The sequence below is a fragment of the Pezoporus wallicus genome, unplaced genomic scaffold (assembly GCF_028554395.1).
Source record: "Pezoporus wallicus isolate ANWC-B61680 ecotype Strahan unplaced genomic scaffold, APGP_CSIRO_Pwel_v1 contig_12740, whole genome shotgun sequence".
Classification (NCBI taxonomy): domain Eukaryota; kingdom Metazoa; phylum Chordata; class Aves; order Psittaciformes; family Psittacidae; genus Pezoporus; species Pezoporus wallicus.
Genome location: NW_026635870.1, coordinates 1 through 19,892, shown reverse-complemented (window position 1 = coordinate 19,892; position 19,892 = coordinate 1). Strand labels below are relative to the sequence as shown.

Here is a 19,892-nt window from a genome sequence, read left to right as displayed (position 1 = left end):
CGGAGGCCGCCGCTCGACCTCCCCCGGTGCCCCCCGGGGCGCCCGGTGCCGATGCCCCCCTCCCTGCTCCCTGCGGGGGCTCCGTTGCTCCGAACCGGGCCCCCCGGTACCCGCGGTACCCCCGGGCCCGCTCTGCCCCCGCCGCAGCCCTGTCTGTGCCCCTGTTCCCCCCGCACCGGCCCTGCCTTCGACCCGGCGAGGGAGCGGGGCCGGGCCGAGCGCAGGGCCGCGGGGATCCGGTTTCCCCCCTGCCAAGCTCCGAGGGTGGCAGAGGGACCGGCGGGCAGCGGCGGCTATTGCCATGTTCTTCCTCTTCCGAGCACCCACCCGGCGGGGCACCGGCGGCCCCGCGCCCCCCGACCGCTCCCAGAGCGCTCAGGGCGGCCGCCGCGTCCACCCGGCCCCACGGTTTGGGGGCCGGCAGAGCCGCGGCACCGCCAGCGCCTTGGGATGCGCGTGTTTCCCTCTGGAGCATCATCGGGCCTCCGAGGAGACGGGGCCCCCGCTGCCCCCCGCTTCCCGGCAGGTAACCGGCGAGGCCCCGGAGCCCGTGGGGAGGGTGGGGGGCCGGGAACAGCTGGGCGGCTCCCCACATCTGGAGCAGGGCATAATCCGGGGGATTATGCGTGTGCGCGGGCACGGCCCCCCCCCCGCTGCCCTGCATATCCCCAGATATTCCATAAAAACCTCCAATCCCGGCACAGCCGCTCCCGCTCCCCCCCCTTAACCCTGGGCCTTCTCCCCCCCCCCCCGGGGCCGGGCATGCCCTGCGGCGCGGGCGCAGCCCCGGCCATGGGCAACTGCACCAAGACCCCCGAGCGGAGGCTCCCCAAGGTACGGGCGGCCCTTGGGTGCGCGGTGGGAGCAGGGGGAAGATGAGGCCCCCCCCCTTTCTCCTCGCTGCTGACCCCGTGTTGCCCTGCAGGACGGGAAGCCACGCTCCGGCCCCGTGCCTCCCGGTGCCGGGGACCCCGAGGAGGTGTCGGAGGCGGCGCAGTCCCCCCCGTTGCAGGGCTACTCGGTGCTGCAGGGGCTGGTAGGGCCGGCCTGCATCTTCCTGCGGCAGAGCATCGCCATCACCCAGCGGGTACGCACGTGAGCTGGCACGGGGTGGGGGGGGCGGTGGGAGAAGGACCCTTCCGTTGGCACTTGCCGTGTTCTCCCTATGCCAGGACCGAGAGCTGCGGCCTGAAGAGATCGAAGGTGAGTGCTGGGGGTCTGTGCCGCGGGGCGCCGTGCGGTGCCGTGCGGTGACGTCCCACGGTGCTCCCAGAGCTGAAGCAGGCGTTCCGGGAGTTCGACAAGGATCGCGATGGCTACATCAGCTACAAGGACCTGGGCGAGTGCATGCGGACCATGGGCTACATGCCCACCGAGATGGAGCTCATCGAGCTGTCCCAGCAGATCAGTATGTGGGGGGGGGTCCCGGGGGGGGGGGGAGGAGCCCCCCATCACCCTGCCTGCCCCACATCGCCCTGTTCCCCCCCTTCTTGTCACAGCCGGGGGCAAAGTGGATTTCGATGACTTTGTGGAGCTGATGGGCCCCAAGATGCTGGCGGAGACAGCGGATATGATCGGGATCAAGGAGCTGCGCGACGCCTTCCGCGAGGTGAGGGGACGGCGATGGGGATGGGGGGGGACGGGGGAACCTGGCGGCGCCCCGAGGGCGGCGTCACCCCTGGGTGCTCGCCCGCAGTTCGACACCAACGGCGACGGGCAGATCAGCGTGGCAGAGCTGCGGGAGGCCATGCGCAAGCTGCTGGGGCAGCAGCTCAACTACCGCGAGGTGGACGAGATCCTCAAGGACGTGGATCTCAATGGGGACGGGCTGGTGGACTTCGAAGGTAGGATGGAGGGGCTGGGGAAGGTGGGGGGGGGGTGGGACCCGGAGCATCCTCAGGGATGCTCGGGATGCTCCGTGCGTATTCCCCCGCTGGCAGAGTTTGTGCGGATGATGTCGCGCTGAGGGCGGCGTGTGCCAACACGGGACCGCACCGTGCCTTATGAAGAGGAGGGGGCCACGGAGACACCCGGTACCGGTGCTGGTACCGGTGCCCAAGCCCGGGGCAAGGCCCTCACCGGTGGTGCTCAGCCTCATCCTTGGCTTTGTGCCGAGGTCCCAGTGTGGCGGTGGGCACCGGGGATGCCACCGGGCTGGGCTTTGGCTGCTCTCGCCCTCATCTCTGCCCTCAGCGTTCCCCTTTCTGCCCTGAGCTCATCCCAAAGCCCTCCCCGCTCAGCCCCCCAGCCTCCCCCTGGCTCCCACACCCAACCCTGTCCCCCCACGCTGTGATTCCGGGTTTATCCCGCTGCCTGTCCCCCGTTACCTACCCCAGAGGTGGCCGGGGCCGGGCATCCCGCTGCTTCCCGGGCCCGGGTGGACGTTCCTCAGGGCTTCAACCGGGACATCCTGCAGGGAAGAAGCCGGGAATGAAGCATCCCGGTTCCACTGCGGATGGGGAGCAGCGTGTGGGAGCGGCAGGATCCTGCCCTGGGAGCACTTGGGGGTGAAATTTGCCCTTTTGAAATGAAAAGAAATCAGCTGCGTGGCCGCTGCTTTGTCTTTGTGTGGGGTTTAGGCACAAGTTGTGGGGCACCGCCTGTCCTGGTGGGGTGGGTGTTACCGGGGGGGGGGGAGCACCGGGACTGGTGGGGCCGGTACCGGGGATCCTCATCCCTGATCCTTTCCCATCACCCTGCTGGGGCCATGGGGCTCGTGGGGGGGATGACACACCAAGGTGTCACATCCAGTTGGTGACAGGTCACTGGTGGTGGCCCTCAGGACTTGGGGTTGGGGCCAGTGCTGTTTGCTATCTTCATTGATGATCTGGATGAGGGCATGGAGGGCACCCTGAGTCACTTCACATGACACCAAGGGCGGGAGTTGATCTGCTGGAGGGAGGATAGGGAGGCTCTGCAAGAAGGATCCGGCCAGGCTGGATCCCTGCGTTGTGGTCACTGGTGTGAGATCCAACCAGGCTCGGTGCTGGGTCCTCACCCTGGGCCACAGCAGCCCCATGGAACGCTCCAGGCTGGAAAGGAGCTGCTGGAGCTGAGCAGGAGCAGCTTGTGCCCAGGAAGCCAAGAAGCCCCCAGCATCCTGGTACTGCACCAGCACCAGTGCGGCAGCAGGAGCAGGGCAGGGACTGGGCACGGGGCTGGGCACTGGGGAGGCTCTCAGCCCCCCATAGCCGAGGGCCCTCAGTGCCGCGGCCAGGGCTGGGTTAAGGGCTGGATTTAGGGCCGTTTTTAACCATTTCCGCCTCTTTTCCACCCAAACCCAAAGGGGCGGGGCTGACGCCGCGCGTCTCCACGGTGACCCGGGAAAGGGGCGGGGCAGGCGGCGCGCTGACGTCAGCGCGGCGTCGCACGCCCTCCCGCGTCATCAGGGCGAGCGGCGGTGCCGGCGGAGGCCGGGTCGGGTCGGGTCAGAGCTCACCGGGGACCGGGGCCTCGCTCCCCGCGGTTCCGCTTCCCCCCGCCCGCGGGGCTCCGGGGCTGAGCTGAGCTGAGGAGCGGCGGGCACCGGCCGGGGGAGCGCGGGGGCCGCTCACCGAGCCCCGCCGCGCTGCAGGGCGCCGGGAGCGGCGGGCGGCCGTCGGGGATGTCCTACAAGCCCATCGCTCCCGCCCCAGCTAACCCCGGAGCCGCCAGCGCCAGCCCCGCCCCGCCGGGGCCTGGGGCACCTCCCGCCGGTGAGCGCGGCCCCGCGGAGGAAGGGAAGGGAAGGGGAGGGCACCGGAGGCCGGGGGGCAACCGGTAACTCCGCGTTTCTCGTAGCCACGAGCGTCCCTTCGCCCTCCGGTTCCGTCCCCGGCGCCGCCGCCGCTTTCCGGCCCCTCTTCAATGACTTCGGGCCGCCGTCCATGGGCTACGTGCAGGTGAGGCCGGGGGTGGCGGGGTTGGCCCCGGGGTGACGGAGGGCAGCGGGGCCGCTCCTCACCCTTCCGTGCTTCCCCCTCCGCAGGCGATGAAGCCCCCCGGGGCTCAGGGCTCGCAGAGCACCTACACCGACCTGCTCTCCGTCATCGAGGAGATGGGGAAGGAGATCCGGCCCACGTACGCCGGCAGCAAGAGCGCCATGGAGCGGCTGAAGCGCGGTAGGACCGGGGACGGGTCCCCGTTTCCCCACCGCTCCCGGTGCCTCCTCGTCTTGTCCCCCCCGGTTTGATGCGCGCTTATCCCTTGTGCTTCTCCCCGCAGGCATCATCCACGCCCGGGCGCTGGTCCGGGAGTGCCTGGCAGAGACAGAGCGCAACGCCCGCACGTAACGGCTGCTGCCCCCCGGGACCCCCGCCGGGAGCCCCGGTGTCCCTGCCCCGCTGACGGCGGCGGTGGGGGGGGGGGGGGGGGGTGTAGGGGGGGGGAGCGGCCGTGCTGCCCTCGGCCCTCCCCTCCCCCCCCGCGCTCTCCGCTCTTTCTAAATGCGTGTTTTTATAAATAAAGGACGTGGTTGGGGCTCTGCCTCCGGTTGTGGCTCCCGGCGGGGGGGGGTTGGGAAGCCGGGGTGGTGAGGGGGGCACACGGATAAGAAGGGGTCTTGGTGCCCTGGTGGCTGCAACCGGTGGCACCGGGGCAGGGGTTGGGGGGTGCCCCGGTGCTGTGGGGTCTGAGCCGTGCAGGAATGAGCAAAACGCGGTTTTTGCCCTAAAATCAAGGGCTGGTTCTAAGGGAAGCCCCGTCCGGTGCCGGTCCCGGCCGTGGCCGTTCCTTGCCCGCAGGATCGGGCCCGGGGGGGCGGACCCGGTGCTGCCCGTGCCTCCTCCCCCGCCTCTGACGTCACGGCTCCCCCCTACTACGTCACGGCGGGCTGTGATGTCACGGAGCAGCGCAGGTTCGGCGGGGGGAGCCGAAGGGAGCCGAAGGGGGGGGGGGCGGAGCCGAAAAGTGCCGAGTGGTACCGAAGAGCGGCGGGCGGAGCCGAGCGGGCGGGGGGCGCGTTGCCATGGGAGCGGGGCGGGCCCCGGAGCGTCGCAGCGGGCGCCGGGCCGGGCCGGAGCGGGGCTGAGCGGGGGCCGGGTCCCGGGCGGCCCTGCGGGCGCTGCCCCCCAGAGCCATGCTCATCAAGGAGTACCGCATCCTGCTGCCCATGAGCCTGGACGAGTACCAGGTGGCCCAGCTCTACATGATCCAGGTGGGGAATGGCGGGCGCGGGGGCCTGAGGGGTGTAGGGAGCGCGGGCTAGGGGGGGCTGAGGTGTTGAGTCTGAGGGGGGCTGTGGGGCTGAGTGTGAGGGGTGCCGAGAGCTGTGGGGCTCAGCATGGAGCAATGGGGGATGCAGGGGCTGTGGGGCTGAGTGTGAGGGGTGCCGAGAGCTGTGGGGCTGAGCATGGAGCAATGGGGGGTGTAGGGGCTATGGGGCTGAGCATGAGGGGTGCCGAGAGCTGTGGGGCTGAGCATGGAGGGGGGGGGTGCAGGGGCTGTGGGGCTGAGCATGGAGGTGTGCCGAGGCTGTGGGGCTGAGCATGGAGCAAGGGGGTGCCGAGGCTGTGGGGCTGAGCATGGAGCAATGGGGGGTGCAGGGGCTATGGGGCTGAGTGTGAGGGGTGCCGAGAGCTGTGGGGCTCAGCATGGAGCAAGGGGGGGTGCAGGGGCTATGGGGCTGAGCATGAGGGGTGCCGAGAGCTGTGGGGCTCAGCATGGAGCAATGGGGGGTGCAGGGGCTATGGGGCTGAGCGTGAGGGGTGCCGAGAGCTGTGGGGCTCAGCATGGAGCAATGGGGGGTGTAGGGGCTGTGGGGCTGAGTGTGAGGGGTGCCGAGAGCTGTGGGGCTCAGCATGGAGCAATGGGGGGTGTAGGGGCTATGGGGCTGAGCATGAGGGGTGCCGAGAGCTGTGGGGCTGAGCATGGAGCAATGGGGGGTGCAGGGGCTGTGGGGCTGAGTGTGAGGGGTGCCGAGAGCTGTGGGGCTGAGCATGGAGCAATGGGGGGTGCAGGGGCTGTGGGGCTGAGTGTGAGGGGTGCCGAGAGCTGTGGGGCTCAGCATGGAGCAATGGGGGGTGCAGGGGCTGTGGGGCTGAGTGTGAGGGGTGCCGAGAGCTGTGGGGCTCAGCATGGAGCAATGGGGGGTGCAGGGGCTGTGGGGCTGAGTGTGAGGGGTGCCGAGAGCTGTGGGGCTGAGCATGGAGCAATGGGGGGTGCAGGGGCTATGGGGCTGAGTGTGAGGGGTGCTGAGAGCTGTGGGGCTCAGCATGGAGCAATGGGGGTGCAGGGACTATGGGGCTGAGTGTGAGGGGTGCCGAGAGCTGTGGGGCTCAGCATGGAGCAATGGGGGGTGTAGGGGCTGTGGGGCTGAGCATGAGGGGTGCCGAGAGCTGTGGGGCTCAGCATGGAGCAATGGGGGGTGCAGGGGCTCTGGGGCTGAGCATGGAGGGATACAGAGGGCTATGGGGCTGAGCATGGACCACGGGTGGTGCAGAGGGCTGTGAGGCTGAGCATGGGGGGGGCTATGGAGTTGAGCATGGGGGGGGGCTATGGGGCTGAGCATGTGGGGCTATGGGGCTAAGCATGGGGGGGGCTGTGGGGCTGAGCATGGGGGGCTGTGCGGCTGAGAATGGTGGGCTATGGGGCTGAGCATGGGGGGGGCTATGGTGATGAGTATGGGGGGGGCTATGGGGCTGAGTATGGTGGGCTATGGGCCTGAGCATGTGGGGCTGAGCATGGGGCAGCTATGGGGGCTGAGCAATGGGGGGGCTGTGCTGCTGAGCATGGGGGCTGTGTTGCTGAGCATGGGGGTTGGCTATGGTGCTGAGCATGGGGGTTATGGGGCTGAGAATGGGGGGGGTATGGTGCTGAGCATGGGGGGGCTTATGGGGCTGGGCATGATGGGGGCTATGGGGTTGAGCTTGGGGTGTCTATACGGCTGAGCATGGGGAGGCTGTGGGGCTGGGCATGGGGTGGTCTATGCAGCTGAGCATGGGGGGGGGCTATGGGGCTGAGCATGGGGTGGCGGCTGTGGGGCTGAGCATGGGAGGGGCTATGGTGATGAGTATGGGGGGGGCTATGGGGCTGAGTATGGTGGGCTATGGGCCTGAGCATGTGGGGCTGAGCATGGGGCAGCTATGGGGGCTGAGCAATGGGGGGGCTGTGCTGCTGAGCATGGGGGCTGTGTTGCTGAGCATGGGGGTTGGCTATGGTGCTGAGCATGGGGGCTATGGGGCTGAGAATGGGGGGGGTATGGTGCTGAGCATGGGGGGGCTTATGGGGCTGGGCATGATGGGGGCTATGGGGTTGAGCTTGGGGTGTCTATACGGCTGAGCATGGGGAGGCTGTGGGGCTGGGCATGGGGTTGTCTATGCAGCTGAGCATGGGGGGGGGCTATGGGGCTGAGCATGGGGTGGGGGCTGTGGGGCTGAGCACAGCCCATGGGGCCCTGAGGCTGACCCCGAGGCCCTGACAGGCTGCAGAGCTATCGGTGAGGTTCGGGTGGCTTTGGGGCCCCTGAAGCAAGCCGGGCTTCCGGTGCTGGGGTGGGGAAGCTCATGGGTCCAGGGGGCTATGGAGCCCCCAGGACCCCCGGTGAGGAGCCGAGGCCTCGGTGCTATGCAGCTTGTGGGGCAGCGTGTGGGTTCCATTCCCCCCCCCCCCCCCATAGAAGAAGAGCCGGGAGGAGTCGAGCGGCGAGGGCAGCGGCGTGGAGATCCTGGCCAACCGGCCCTACAGCGAGGGCCCCGGCGGCAGCGGGCAGTACACGCACAAGGTTTACCATGTGGGCTCCCACATCCCCAGCTGGTTCCGGGCGCTGCTCCCCAAGGCCGCGCTGCAGGTGGAGGAGGAGTCCTGGAACGCTTACCCCTACACCCGCACCCGGTAGGAGCCCGACGGGGCTGGGGGGGGGAGAAGTGGGGCGGGATGTGGGGCCGGCCGTGGCTTCAGCGCTTTGTCCCCACAGGTACACGTGTCCCTTCGTGGAGAAGTTCTCCATCGAGATCGAGACCTATTACCGGCAGGACGCGGGGCAGCAGCCCAACGTCTTCAACCTGAGCGCCGCCGAGAAGAGGCAGAGGGTCCTGGGTGCGTGCGGAGCGGGACGCGCTGGTGCCCGCGGTGCTCCCGCGTGGAGAGCCGTGGGGCTCTGCTGCACGCGGGGTTTGGCATCGCTCCTCGCGCTGGACCTTGTGGGGTGGGGATGCTTTGGGCCTGTGCCCCAAAGTCCTTATCCCGAGCTCCCTGCCCAAGCCTTTTTGGCGGTGCTGCTAAACCAGGCTCCACCTAAAGATGGTTTGGGGCTCACGGTGTGCTCTGCCTTCTTCCCTTAACCTATAGGTTGGTTTGCAGCCCTCTTTTTTCCTGGTCCTCCCCTCTCCTTCCCTGTCCCAGCTTTGTTTCCCAACCCCATTCTGGGATCCCACGGCGGCCTCCATAGGGAGCACTGGAGCCGGCAAAGCCTGTCCCCGTTTCCCCAGGCCTGCTTTCCCTGCTCCAGATCATTCTCCAAGTCTCGACCCTTCCAGTGCTTCCCTCATGGGCACTGCCAGGAGCCCCCCCCCCCCCGGGCGTTGGGATTCCTCCCTCCCCGCCGGCCGCGTTGGCTCCGGTTGCCACGTCCGGCCTTTCCCGGCGCGGTGGATGCGGTGGGTTCGGGCACCGGAGCGCAGAGCGTGACGCGCTGCTCTTAAAATGGAGGCCTAAAATAGGCACCGGGAGGAAATGATTCATCTGACCTATTTCTCTCATTGGCTCCTGCAGCAGCGGGGATGTCCGGCCGGGATGCCGGAGCTCGGGGCTGGGGACCATGGATCCGGTCCCTGCCGCCACCAGGGATGAGCGCAGAGAGCCCCGTGCCCCTTCTCCTGCCCGCTTTCCCTCCCGGCGTGCCATCTATGGGTTCCCCATGGGGCCCGTTGTGTCCCCCATGGGGGATCTGTCACCGTCGCCAGCACAGGTCCCACTGGGATTTGCTTTCCCTCTCCCCCATAGCACTGATTTCGGCCCCATCTCACGTCGCAAAGGGCAGCGGGGGGCCCAGGGCCTTGCCAAGCTCCTTGCACTTAGAAGCAACCAGCCCTGCTGCTTGTCGCATGAGCGGCCCTGCCAGGACCTGGCAGGTCCTGCCTGGCTCCAACCACAGCGTGCTGCCAGCCGAGCTGCTCAGCCAGCCCGGCAGGCTCGGCTTTAAAGGCGCTGTGGCCAAGCCTGGTGCCATCATCCCAGGGCTGGCCGTGGGGTTTTATGGGCTTGGGGCTCCCCTGCTTCCCTTGATGTGGCTGCGGAGGGGCTTTACCCTTTGCACACAGGGGACGGCAGCACAGGCAGCGGGGCCAGCCCTGGGGTGTCCCCTCAGCCTCTGTTGCTGCTCAGTGTGGGCACCAGCCCATGGTGCTTTCCCACCCCATGGCGTGCCGGGGAGATGTGCGTTGGGGCACTTTGCGTTTCAGCACGGGGCAAAGCACCTGAACTGCACCTTTTTGACTCTTAAAAGTCCTTTTTCGCCCCCTTTTTCCAGCCCAAGCTGGAGGAAGAGGCCAGCAGATACCCTGGGGGCAAATAACTGCAGGGTGATGGGGATGGCTTGGGGACAGCCCCATGAGAAGGTCCTGGCACCCCCCCCAAGATGGGGCTGGAGGGAGCTAGGCTGGAGCAGCCCAACTGCAGGGTTGAGCCTGAATGTCCAACCCAGAGGTCTGTTGGATCATGGTTTCCCGGTGCCATCCCTCAGTTTTGGGGGGTTCAGTGCTGTTTTGGGGGATGTTGCTCTTGTACCCCCCAGCTCGATGGGGGCTCAAGGGGTTTTGCTCCATGCCTTGTTATTGGGGTGTAATGGGGGCAGCTGCAGGATGGAGAGCGTTTGCTACCGGTTGTGTTGGGTGCGTGCACTGTGGGACTAATTTTGGGGGTTTCCCTGCTGATTTTGGTGCATTTTAACACGTTTTTGTGCCCGAGCATCCCCTCACAGGGTGACAGACACTGTTCCCTCCGCAGACACCATCGACATCGTGCGTGACCCCATCTCCCCTGGGGAATACAAGCCCGAGGAGGACCCCAAGCTCTACCATTCCAGCAAGACAGGCCGGGGCCCGCTGGGGGACGATTGGCTGGAGGCCCCCAGCACCGGGCCCCTGATGTGTGCCTACAAGCTCTGCAAGGTGGAGTTTCGCTACTGGGGGATGCAGTCCAAGATCGAGCAGTTCATCCATGATGTGGGTGAGTTGGGAGCATTGGGGAGCACTCAGCTGCCCTTGGTGCTGCTGGGGGGTTGGCCTGGGGAGCCCCAGAGCCATAGGATTGTGGAATGGTTTGGGTTGGAAGGGACCTTAAAGCTCACTCAGTTCTGACCCCAACCCCTTCCACTGGAGCAGCTTGCTCCAAGCCCCTGTGTCCAACGTGGCCTTGAGCACTGCCAGGGATGGGGCAGCCACAGCTTCTCTGGGCACCCTGTGCCAGCGCCTCAGCACCCTCCCAGGGAAGAGCTTCTGCCTTATCTCCAACCTGAACTTCCCCTGTTTCAGTCTGAACCCATCACCCCTTGTCCTGTCACTCCAGTCCCTGATGAAGAGTCCCTTCCCAGCATCCCTGTAGCCCCCTTCAGCCACTGGAAGCTGCTCTGAGCTCTCCATGCAGCCCCAGTGTTCTCAGCCTGGCTCCATACGGGAGCTGCCCCAGCCCCCGAGCGTCCTCGTGGCCTCCTCTGGCCTTGCTCCAACAGCTCCACGGCCTCTTCATGCTGGGGGCCCCAGCCCTGCCCCCAGTGCTCCCATGGGCTCCCTCCCCACCAGGGCTGCGGAAGGTGATGCTCCGTGCCCACCGCCAGGCCTGGTGCTGGCAGGACGAGTGGACGGACCTGACGATGGAGGACATCCGGCAGCTGGAGGACGAGACAGCTCAGATGCTGGCTCAGAAGATGGGCAAGTGCAGCGGGGCCGAGGAGCCCCCCATGGCCAGGCCCAGCTCCGAGGGCAGGATGGAACCCCGACGTGCCAGCGGGCAGGAAGGGGCCGAGGCGCAGCAGGAGGCCGATGTCTCCCCTGATGATACCTTTGCCAAGCAGTGGTCCACCTCTTCCCGGTCTTCCTACTCTTCTCAGCATGGAGGTGAGAGACCAGGGCTTGCATGGACCTCAGCCCTGTCTGAGATGTTGGGGGACCCTTTCTTGCCTGTCCTGGGTCTTCTCTGGGGGGCTCTGGGTGCCTCCTCTGCAGGGGGGCTCTGGGTGCCCCCCGGGGTGGTCGTGCCTCTCCCTGGGGGTCTCTGCGTGGAGGAACAGGGAGGAGCTATAGGGCAGGAGCAGGGTGTTGCCGTGGGGGGCTCTGGGTGCTGACCCCACGCCGGTGGCAGGGGGGGTGTCTCCTCAGAGCCTGTCCGAGTGGCGGATGCAGAACATCGCCCGTGACTCCGAGAACAGCTCCGAGGAGGAGTTCTTCGATGCCCACGGTACGGCTGGGGTTGGTGTTTTGGGTGGCACCAGCTCAGGGTGGGCTGGACGTGCCTGGCAGGGGGCTGTCGGGGCTGGGGAGCAGGGACAGGGGTGCTCCCCATTGCCATGCCCCCCCCACCCCCCATGCCACCACAGAGGACCTGTCTGACAGCGACGAGGTCTTTGCCAAGGAGATGACCAAGTGGAGCTCCAATGACTTCTTGGACACGCTGGAGCAGCCAATGGAGCTGGATGAGGCGTTGGGTGAGTGGTGAAGGGGGGGTCCAGCCCCAAACCCTGGTGCGGGTGCCCTGGGAGAGGGGGCTGGCCCCACTTGGACCACCCCAGTTGGGCTCACCAGAGCTGTGTGACCACAGCCAGAGCCCAGCCAGGGGAGCTCACCAGGGCTGTGCCTTCACAGGGGAAGGAACCAGCAGTGCCAAGGTGGATGGAGAAGGTTTGGGGACATCCAGCTTCTCGGAGGTGCGTGTCCTGCTCATCCCAGCCCTGAGGCCGTGCTCCTGGCTGTGGGTACCACAGCAGCGCTCCCCTCCCCGCAGGGCAGCTCCTCGGACAGCGCGGCCCCCGCGTGCCAGATCCACGTCCTCTTCCTCATCCTGCACAGCGGGAACATCCTGGACCAGGGCTCGGGGGAGCCGGGCTCCAAGCAGGCGGACGTGCAGACCTTGGCGGCCACCTTCGACGCTGTCGCCCGTGCCCACTTCCCCGAGGCGCTGGGGCACGTGGCGCTGCGCCTGGTGCCCTGTCCCCCCATCTGCGCCGCTGCCTATGCCCTGGTCTCCAGGTGTGGATGTGGGGGGGGGGGGGTGGTGCCGTGGGGCTGTCCCCATGGAAAACCATCCCGGGGATGCGGGAGGGGAGCGGGGAAGTGGTGGCCTTGGAGAGTGGGGTCAAAGCCAGCCTCCGCTGATGACGCCGAGCAGGGTGGTGTGGTTGATACACTGGAGGGAAGGGATGGGACCCAGAGGGATCTGGAGAGATGGGAACCTCGTGGAGTTCAACAAGGCCAAGGGCAAGGTCCTGACCCTGGCTTGGGGCAATCCCCAGCATAGACACAGGCTGGGGGGGACTGGATGGAGCAGCCCTGAGGGGAAGGACTTGGGGATGTTGGGTGAGGAGCAGCTCCCCATGACCTGGCTTCAGTGACTGCTTGATCCCAGACCCCCCCCCCCCCATGTCCTGGGCTGCACCCCCAGAGCTGTGGCTGCCCCATCAAGGCCAGGTTGGACACAGGGGCTTGGAGCACGCTGCCCTAGTGGAAGGGGTCCCTGCCCATGGCAGGGGTTGGAGCCGGAGGAGCCTTCAGCTCCCTTCATCCCAAACCCTTCCATGATTCATTCTGTCTGTGGCATCCAGAACACGCAATAGGCTGGGCATGACTCCTGGTGCAGCAACCTGTGGCGAGCAAGCATCATGGGGTGGGATGAGGACACCAGGGCAGCCCCCGTTCATCCTTCCCTTTGTCCCTCCCAGGCTGAGCCCTTACAGCCACGACACGGACAGGCTGTACAGCAGCCAGGACCACATCCCCCTGGCAGCCCTCCCGCTGCTGGCCACCTCCTCGGGGAGCTACCTGCACGCCCTGGGCACCGTCGTGGCTCGTGCCAACCAGGCCTATGGAGCCTTCCTGCGCTCCAGGGAGGGAGCCGGCTTCTGCGGCCAGGTCAGAGGGATCTGGGGGGGGGGAAAGGCTGTGGAGGGCCTGGGGGCTGTGTCCTTCACCCCCCCCACCTTGCCATGGGTGCGTGCTGTCCGCAGGTGGTGCTGCTGGGGGACTGTGTGGGGGGCATCCTGGGCTTTGATGCGCTCTGCCAGACCCGGGTGGGTGCCGGGGGCAGCCGTGGCAGCAGCCGCCGCGGCAGCCTGGTGAGTACCAGCACCCTGCCGGGGGTGCTCAGGAGGGGTCTGCACCTCTGGGTGCTGGTGGTGGTGGTGGGCAAGCAGGGCTGGGTGCTCACTGCCTTGGTCCCTGCAGAGCATGGAGCCCATCTCCCCGGAGCTGTGCGGCGGCCGGGACCCGTTGGCTGATGGAGCAGATGGAGCAGCAGGATCAGAACCCGAGCCAGGGCCGCAGCCACTCTGCAGGGAGCAGGGCGAGAGCCACTGTCACAGCTCCTCAGGCAGGTGAGAGCGAGGGGATGGCCAACAGCTCCCTGTGGGAATGCTGCTGATCTCCCCTCTAACTCTGTGCTCTATGGAAAGGGTGAACTTCCCATCTGCACCAGCCTGGGATGGAGCATTGCACGGGGTGGGGTCTTGCTGGAGCTCCCCTGCTGCTTCCATGGGGCCATGCCAGGCCCAGCATTGCCCCTGGGCTGGTGGCAGCGGGGCCATGTTCCCCCTCATCCCTTCCCGTGCCCACTGGCCCTGCTGTCCCAGCCTGCAGGCCAGCGAGGCTGCGCTGGAGCCAGAGGCATCGCGGAGCAGCACCACGGCACTGGATGGGGCAGAGGGTGCCAGCACCCGCCTCGACTTTAAGGTATCCGGCTTCTTCCTCTTTGGCTCCCCGCTGGGGCTGGTGCTCGCGCTACGCAAGACCGTCATGCCCGCTCTGGATGGTGAGGACCCCTGCCAGCCGTGGTGCCTGCCCCCAGCCCTCCCTAGGGAGCTCGAGTCGTGCTCCCTGCAAGCCTGAACCCCTCTGTGGTGTCCCCCGAGAGCCCTGCTTGGGTTTGAGCCCCTTGTGCTTGTCCGCATCCGTGTGTGCCCCTCCTCTGTGCCAGCCCTGCCTTGTCACTGGTGGCCTGGGTTCGCCTTTCCTGTCGCTGGGTGTTGCTTTTCCCCCTCCCGGGCCTTGAGCTGTGCTGGCCCGGCCCCACCAGCCCTCGTGCCCTGTCCCAGTTGGGCTCCTCACCGTGCAGGCTGGGCAGCCCCAATCCTCCCCCCCCACACCTTCTCTTCACCAGTGGCTCAGCTGCATCCTGCCTGTGAGCAGATCTACAACCTCTTCCACGCGGCCGACCCCTGCGCCTCTCGTCTGGAGCCCCTCTTGACCAAGGCCTTCCACGCTGTCCCACCGCTCAGCGTGCCCCGCTACCAGAAGTACCCCCTGGGTGACGGCACCTCCTCCCTGCTGGGTGAGCACCCCGTCACAGGGCTGGTCCTGGGCACCCTGGGGTGTGCTATGGGCTCCAGCGCCATGCTGGGGTACCCGGAGTACCCCCAGCACTGCAGGAGCCCAGCTGGGGAGGGGGGAAAGTGATCCACAAGCTCTGCCCCCGCCTTTGGGGCTCTGCTGGAGGGGGGTCCCAGGGTAATTGGTGTCCCCAGGGGGTCCTCACCCATCTCTCCCCACAGCGGATACGCTGCAGATGCACTCTGCCCTCTTCCTGCCCAAGGTGGACCTGGCCACCCCTCCTACCCCCACCGGCAGCTTCGGGGGCTTCTGGAAGAGCAGTGAGCCTGTAGAGCCCCCCGATCCTGCCAGCACCAGTGAACTCGTCAAGAGTGAGTGCCGTCCATGCCCATCCCATTGCACACCAGCACCTTGGGATGCACGAGGTGGGCTAAGGTCCAAGGAGGGATTCATTCCAGCTCTCCCCCCAGTCCTGGAGCGCTGGTGGGGCCGGAAGCGCATCGACTACTTGTTGTACTGCCCCGAAGCCCTGACTGCCTTCCCCACCATCACCCTGCCCCACCTCTTCCATGCCAGCTACTGGGAATCCTCCGACGTGGTGGCCTTCATCCTGCGCCAGGTATGGTGGGCACCGCGGTGGGGTGGGCAGCAGAGCCCCACGGGGGCCGCTGGAGCTGAGCTGGGACCCTGCTGCCGGGCAGGTGATGGAGAAGGAGGAGTCGCAGCCAGCAGAGAATGAGGAGGGTTCCACCTACAGCCCCGCTATCCCCAGGGAGAAGTGGCAGCGCCGGCGCACGCAGATGAAGATCCGGGTACGTGTCCCATGGCCATTGGGATCCTGACCCTTTCCCAGAGCTCCGGCTGGATCCCGTTCATGGGGGCATGGCGCTGCTTTGCTCCCATGGGCTGGGCTGGTCCCCCAGACCCATGGGCCTTTGTGGCCCTCGTGTCCCTGCAGAACATGACGGCAAACCACCGGGTCTGCGACGTGATCGTGTGCGAGGGCAAAGCCCAGGTCCTCACCGGGCGCTTCATGTACGGCCCCCTGGACATGGTGACACTGACCGGGGAGAAGGTACCGCTGGGCTCATGGGTGCCACCGTGGGGCAGGGCACGGGGCCGGTGTCAGGGCTGTGGTGACCAGGACCCTCTGCAGGGTGGTGGCAGAGGGCTGTAAGGACGCGTAGGCTGGGGATGCAGCAGGACTGAGCCCTTTTCCCTCTGCAGGTGGACATCTACGTCATGACACAACCGCTGTCGGGGAAGTGGATGTACTACGGCACCGAGGTGACGAGCGGCAGCGGGCGCCTGACCTTCACCATCCCTCCAGACAAAGCTCTGGCCATCGGCATCTACCCCGTGCGCATGGTGGTGAGGTGAGGAGCCGGGTGCCTGGAGCCACCTCTGCTCCCCCTCCTGCAGCCCTTGGGGCAGAGCTGGAGCTGAGCCCTTGCCACTCTCCCACCCCAGGGGGGACCACAGCTTCGCCGAGGCATACCTGACCGTGGTGGCCCCCGGCACCGAGTGCATCGTGTTCAGCATTGACGGCTCCTTCGCCGCCAGCGTCTCCATCATGGGCAATGACCCCAAAGTGCGGGCAGGGGCTGTGGATGTAGTACGGTAGGTGCCCTTCATGTAAAGGGGATGTTCTCCCCTCCTCTCGTGGTGAGGTGACAAGAAAACTGGCGGCGTGGGGGCACCGGAGCAGGCTGATGTCCTAGGGAGGAGCTGGGGGATCTCCCAGCACCCCCTTTGCGCAGCATCTCCGCGCTGACGCCTTCCTGTGGGCAAGGAGTCCTCTCCTGGCTATGGTCCTTGAAGCCTGCTGTGGTACCCGCAGCTCTGCCTCGATTAACCCGCTGGGAGGAGGAAGGTTGTGGAGGTAGCACCCACGGGTGCTGTGCTGGTGGATGCAGGAGCGTCCCCACACGGGCTCCTGGCAGCAGCGTGCGTCCCCTCCTAGGCACTGGCAGGACTTGGGCTTCATGATCATCTACGTGACGGGGCGCCCGGACATGCAGAAGCACCGCGTGGTGGCCTGGCTCTCCCAGCACAACTTCCCCTACGGCTCCGTGTCCTTCTGCGACGGGCTCACCCACGACCCCCTGCGCCAGAAAACCGCCTTCCTCCAGAGCCTGCACACCGAGGTGGGCACAGGGACAGCCCTGGGCAGGGGGCATGGGGCTGGTGGTGGCGATGGGGCACTGTGGGCTGTCCTGGGGGTCAGTGTGGGGATGCTCTGAGCTCAACCACGATGGGGCTGGCACCTGCTCCCAGGCACGAAGGGGTGGTCCCGGCCTGTGGGTGTTGCATCTACCCCATAAACCAAGGGTGTCCCTGCGGGAAGGGCTGGTCCTTGCCCTAACGCTGCTGTCCTCTTCTCCGTGGGCAGGCAGAGATCAACATCATCGCTGGCTACGGCTCCACCAAGGACATCTCCGTGTACAGCTCCCTGGGGCTGCCACCAACGAGCATCTACATCGTGGGACGGGCCATCAAGAAGTTCACCAACCAGTGCCAGGTACAGTGGTGGGGCTGGGGCCGGGCCCGAGCTGCAGGGGGCAATTGCTGACCCACGGGGGGAGCTCGCCATGTCTGTGTGTCCCACAGTTCGTGTCCGAGGGCTACGCAGCCCACCTTGCCCAGCTCGAGGCAGCAGCCCAGGCCCACTTACCCAAGGGCCCCTCGCGGCCCACGCTGGGCAAAGGCACCTACGGCTGCCTGGCGCCCGTCGACGTCCTCCGCAAGCAGAACCAGCTCCTGCGGGCGCGGGGCTCCAGCCAGGCCGAGTGGGACGGGGCAGGGCCTTCAGCAGCAGCCCCAGGGCTGCCCAGGGCCAAGCCCCGCAGCGTCAGCCTCAAGCTGGAGGATGAGGAGTGAGGGTGGCCCCAGCACCGCTCCCCCCACCACCGCCAGCCAGGGGCAACCGGGGCCCGAGCCCGCGATGGGCACCGAGCCCATGGGAAGGAGATGAGGGCACCGGGCCCCGTGGACCCGAGGGGTCCTGGGAGGTGGTTGTAGTGATCCCCTCGGGACTGAGCCACCCCAGCTCCCCGTCCCCCTGCTCCTGTGGGGCTGCAGAGCTGCTGCTGGGCAGTGCCCGGTGGGGTTTGTCCCCTGGGGAGCTGCAGTAAGGCCCTGCAGGGTCCTCGGTCCCTGGGCAGCACTGAGGGGCCCCAAGGCAAGTGGCACTTCCCTGCTTCCCTCTTATTTATTTCCGTTGGGTGCTGCAGGGCCGGGAAGGGGCGGGATTCAGAGGCGCTTCCTCTGTTCTCTTCCGTTCTGGTGTGTAATAAAGCGATGTAAAGATGAGGAGCTGGAGCCCTCACGTTTGCTCTGTTCCCCCCCCAGCCGTAGCTGGCACCAGGACTTGCACCCACAAGCCTGGGGCCATGGTGTCACACGGGTCCTGCGCCACAGCAGTTGGGTCATGAGCAATGTGGGACAGGTGACGGCAGGGAAAGGCAGCCCGGGGTGGCTCTGGGTAGGTGCTGATGCCAACAAGACGCTGCAGGTCACGAGTGGTTAAACCTCTTGCACAAGAGGAGGGTTGGGCTGGTAGAGCAGGGATGGAAGGGGGGGAGTGAGGGCTGTGGGGCTTGGGGTGCTGCAGCAGCACAGGCTCAGCTTTGAGCTCCTGCAGCGTGGGGGGGGGGGGACGGGACAGGACAAGCACCACCCCAGCCTCTGTGGGTGTCAGAGCTGCCTTTACCCTGAGTTGGGCTGCTTCTGCACCTATGACACATCCACGATGGGGAAGCCCTTAAGTAAGGGCTCAGCTTTGCAGTGAGTCTGCAAGGCCCCAGGGCAAGGGCTTGCCAGGCTGCCTCCCCCTGACCTGCAGCTTTGTTTTACCCCTTTTACCTCTAACAGCGACTTTCCTAAGTACCCAGGGACCCGTGGCTATAGCTTTACTTCCTTTTGGCACAGCACAACCAGAGTTATATATAGATAGAGATAGCAGTAACAAGCACTTGTCCTATATAAAATATTTACGACGCTGACACGATGATCCAGTAGAGAGGAAACACCGGCTCGGGGTGATAGCAGCAGCCTTGGGAAGTGACAACACAGGATACACAGGCACAAAGGGGGGAGAGCTGGGGCCGAGGCTTGGCGCAACAGCTCGTAAAGTATAAAACCATCAAATGAAGGCTAAAATGATGCAGCAGAGCGCAGCTGCCTTCAGCTTGTGTCACCCCACATGGCATTCCTGGCGCGGCGGTGAGCACAGTCTGCACCTCCAGTGTGTGCTGCCATCGCTTCACGCTGCTTAATACTGCCCCGAAGTGCACTGCTGGGCCAGGGGTGAGCTCCGGGGCCCCTCCGCCTGACTTCCAATAAGTACAGGTCTGTATTAAACATTAATAAACATCCATTGAACATTCCACATGTGGAATACCTAAAGGAACCTGTGGGCTCTCCGGCACGGGCTTCACTGCGAGAAGATGCCCTTGAAGCGGATCTTGTCCTCGGCGTCCTTCTCCCGCAGGCGCGCTTCCAGGCTCTTGAGCTGCTTGGAGACCACGGGGCGCAGCGAGGGGTCGAGGGCCAGCACCTTGGCAAAGTCAGCCTGGGCCTCCGCCACGTTCCACACCGCGGCGTGGGCCTTCGCCCGCTTGAAGTAGGCCTTGATGTTGTCTGGGGGGGAAGAGAGAGAGGCCGGGTTGATGGAGCAGGGGGAAGTGGGACCGGGCTGGTTCCCACCTCGCCCACGGCTCCTTACCCTCATACTTGTTGAGAATGGAAGAGCAGTGATCCAGCACCTCGTAGTACTCCTCGCACTGCAGCTTGCACTGGCAGTAGTTTAACAGCAGGGGGGTGATCTTCTGGTCCAGCTCAATCCAGTCTGGAGATCCAGGCTGCTCCTGGAGGAGGTGACAGATGAAGGAGAGTGAAGGGAAGCTCCCAGCCCCTCCTTGTGACATCCAGGAGGGATGCGGGAGACTCACCTTCATCTGCAGGTTCTTGAGGCAGGCGATGGCGTCGTAGTACTTGGCAGCTGCCTCCTGCACCTTGCCCTGCCGGTACAGCTCGTTGCCTTCCTTGTGGATCTGGGGTACAGCCTGCAGCTTCTCCTCATCCGTCATGGCCCACGGGTCCTGCTGGTAGGAGCCGGGTGGCTCCACCTGCCAGCACCCCAGCGTTGAGCGCAGAGCCGCAGCACCCCCCCACCGGGGGGACAGCACCCCCTTTCCCAAAAGCGGGTGCCTCACCTTGAGCAATTCGATGTCGAAGATGAGGGGCTGGGGGTTCTTCTGGAGCTCATCGAGGTCGGCGTAGCCCAGGGAGCAGTGGTTGTGCAGCTGGGCCAGGCTGCAGCAGTGCTGCTGCCCCTCCAGAGGGTCCTTCCCTGCCGCGATGTTCCGCAGGCTCTTGGCCACCATGGGGTAGAGCACTACGTGCTGCGGGGCGAGGCCGGGGATGCACCGGGAACGCCGT

The 19,892-nt window shown here is 66.3% G+C and overlaps 4 protein-coding genes across 5 annotated transcripts; 3 read left to right on the top strand and 1 right to left on the bottom strand.

Annotated features, from left to right (window-relative positions):
• Positions 1-741: 741 nt before the first annotated feature.
• CABP2 (calcium binding protein 2) lies at positions 742-2,464 on the top strand. The gene is made up of 7 exons (XM_057398429.1): positions 742-834; positions 926-1,087; positions 1,173-1,203; positions 1,274-1,408; positions 1,500-1,609; positions 1,697-1,844; positions 1,941-2,464. The coding sequence occupies exons 1-7, from the start codon at positions 763-765 to the stop codon at positions 1,964-1,966; spliced, it is 684 nt and encodes a 227-aa protein (XP_057254412.1). The 5' UTR covers positions 742-762; the 3' UTR covers positions 1,967-2,464.
• Positions 2,465-3,530: 1,066 nt separating this feature from the next.
• LOC130593358 (cyclin-dependent kinase 2-associated protein 2) lies at positions 3,531-4,333 on the top strand. The gene is made up of 4 exons (XM_057398428.1): positions 3,531-3,695; positions 3,781-3,881; positions 3,968-4,100; positions 4,204-4,333. The coding sequence occupies exons 1-4, from the start codon at positions 3,605-3,607 to the stop codon at positions 4,269-4,271; spliced, it is 393 nt and encodes a 130-aa protein (XP_057254411.1). The 5' UTR covers positions 3,531-3,604; the 3' UTR covers positions 4,272-4,333.
• Positions 4,334-5,014: 681 nt separating this feature from the next.
• PITPNM1 (phosphatidylinositol transfer protein membrane associated 1) lies at positions 5,015-17,361 on the top strand. Of its 2 annotated transcripts, none has more exons than XM_057398430.1 (23): positions 5,015-5,134; positions 7,595-7,809; positions 7,892-8,013; positions 9,922-10,143; positions 10,716-11,030; positions 11,275-11,370; positions 11,510-11,617; positions 11,775-11,836; positions 11,914-12,158; positions 12,848-13,037; positions 13,133-13,240; positions 13,350-13,498; positions 13,754-13,932; positions 14,281-14,451; positions 14,672-14,821; positions 14,909-15,069; positions 15,152-15,262; positions 15,409-15,525; positions 15,678-15,826; positions 15,921-16,070; positions 16,414-16,597; positions 16,843-16,971; positions 17,061-17,361. In XM_057398430.1, exons 1-23 carry the CDS (start codon positions 5,057-5,059, stop codon positions 17,328-17,330), a joined length of 3,681 nt encoding a protein of 1,226 aa, XP_057254413.1. In that variant the 5' UTR covers positions 5,015-5,056; the 3' UTR covers positions 17,331-17,361. The 2 variants fall into 2 exon arrangements, with proteins under 2 accessions (XP_057254413.1, XP_057254414.1); XM_057398431.1 differs by having other exon boundaries at positions 5,034-5,134; positions 14,921-15,069.
• A 1,330-nt stretch (positions 17,362-18,691) lies between these two features.
• On the bottom strand, positions 18,692-19,879 carry AIP (aryl hydrocarbon receptor interacting protein; the record flags this gene model as incomplete). The annotated part of the gene is made up of 4 exons (XM_057398427.1): positions 18,692-19,091; positions 19,177-19,318; positions 19,403-19,579; positions 19,667-19,879. Coding segments are annotated over 4 exons (738 nt in total), but the record flags the coding sequence as incomplete, so codon positions are not given.
• Positions 19,880-19,892: the final 13 nt, after the last annotated feature.

Bases quoted from the DNA above. Each gene is read 5' to 3' on its own strand.
- CABP2 (XM_057398429.1), top strand. From the start codon at position 763: ATGCCCTGCGGCGCGGGCGCAGCCCCGGCCATGGGCAACTGCACCAAG. The intron at 1,409-1,499 runs GTATGTGGGGGG...TTCTTGTCACAG, and splicing joins CGAGCTGTCCCAGCAGATCA to CCGGGGGCAAAGTGGATTTC. The intron at 1,610-1,696 runs GTGAGGGGACGG...GCTCGCCCGCAG, and splicing joins TGCGCGACGCCTTCCGCGAG to TTCGACACCAACGGCGACGG.
- LOC130593358 (XM_057398428.1), top strand. From the start codon at position 3,605: ATGTCCTACAAGCCCATCGCTCCCGCCCCAGCTAACCCCGGAGCCGCC. The intron at 3,696-3,780 runs GTGAGCGCGGCC...CGTTTCTCGTAG, and splicing joins GCCTGGGGCACCTCCCGCCG to CCACGAGCGTCCCTTCGCCC. The intron at 4,101-4,203 runs GTAGGACCGGGG...TTCTCCCCGCAG, and splicing joins CATGGAGCGGCTGAAGCGCG to GCATCATCCACGCCCGGGCG.
- PITPNM1 (XM_057398430.1), top strand. From the start codon at position 5,057: ATGCTCATCAAGGAGTACCGCATCCTGCTGCCCATGAGCCTGGACGAG. The intron at 11,618-11,774 runs GTGAGTGGTGAA...GTGCCTTCACAG, and splicing joins GGAGCTGGATGAGGCGTTGG to GGGAAGGAACCAGCAGTGCC. The intron at 13,038-13,132 runs GTCAGAGGGATC...TGCTGTCCGCAG, and splicing joins GAGCCGGCTTCTGCGGCCAG to GTGGTGCTGCTGGGGGACTG.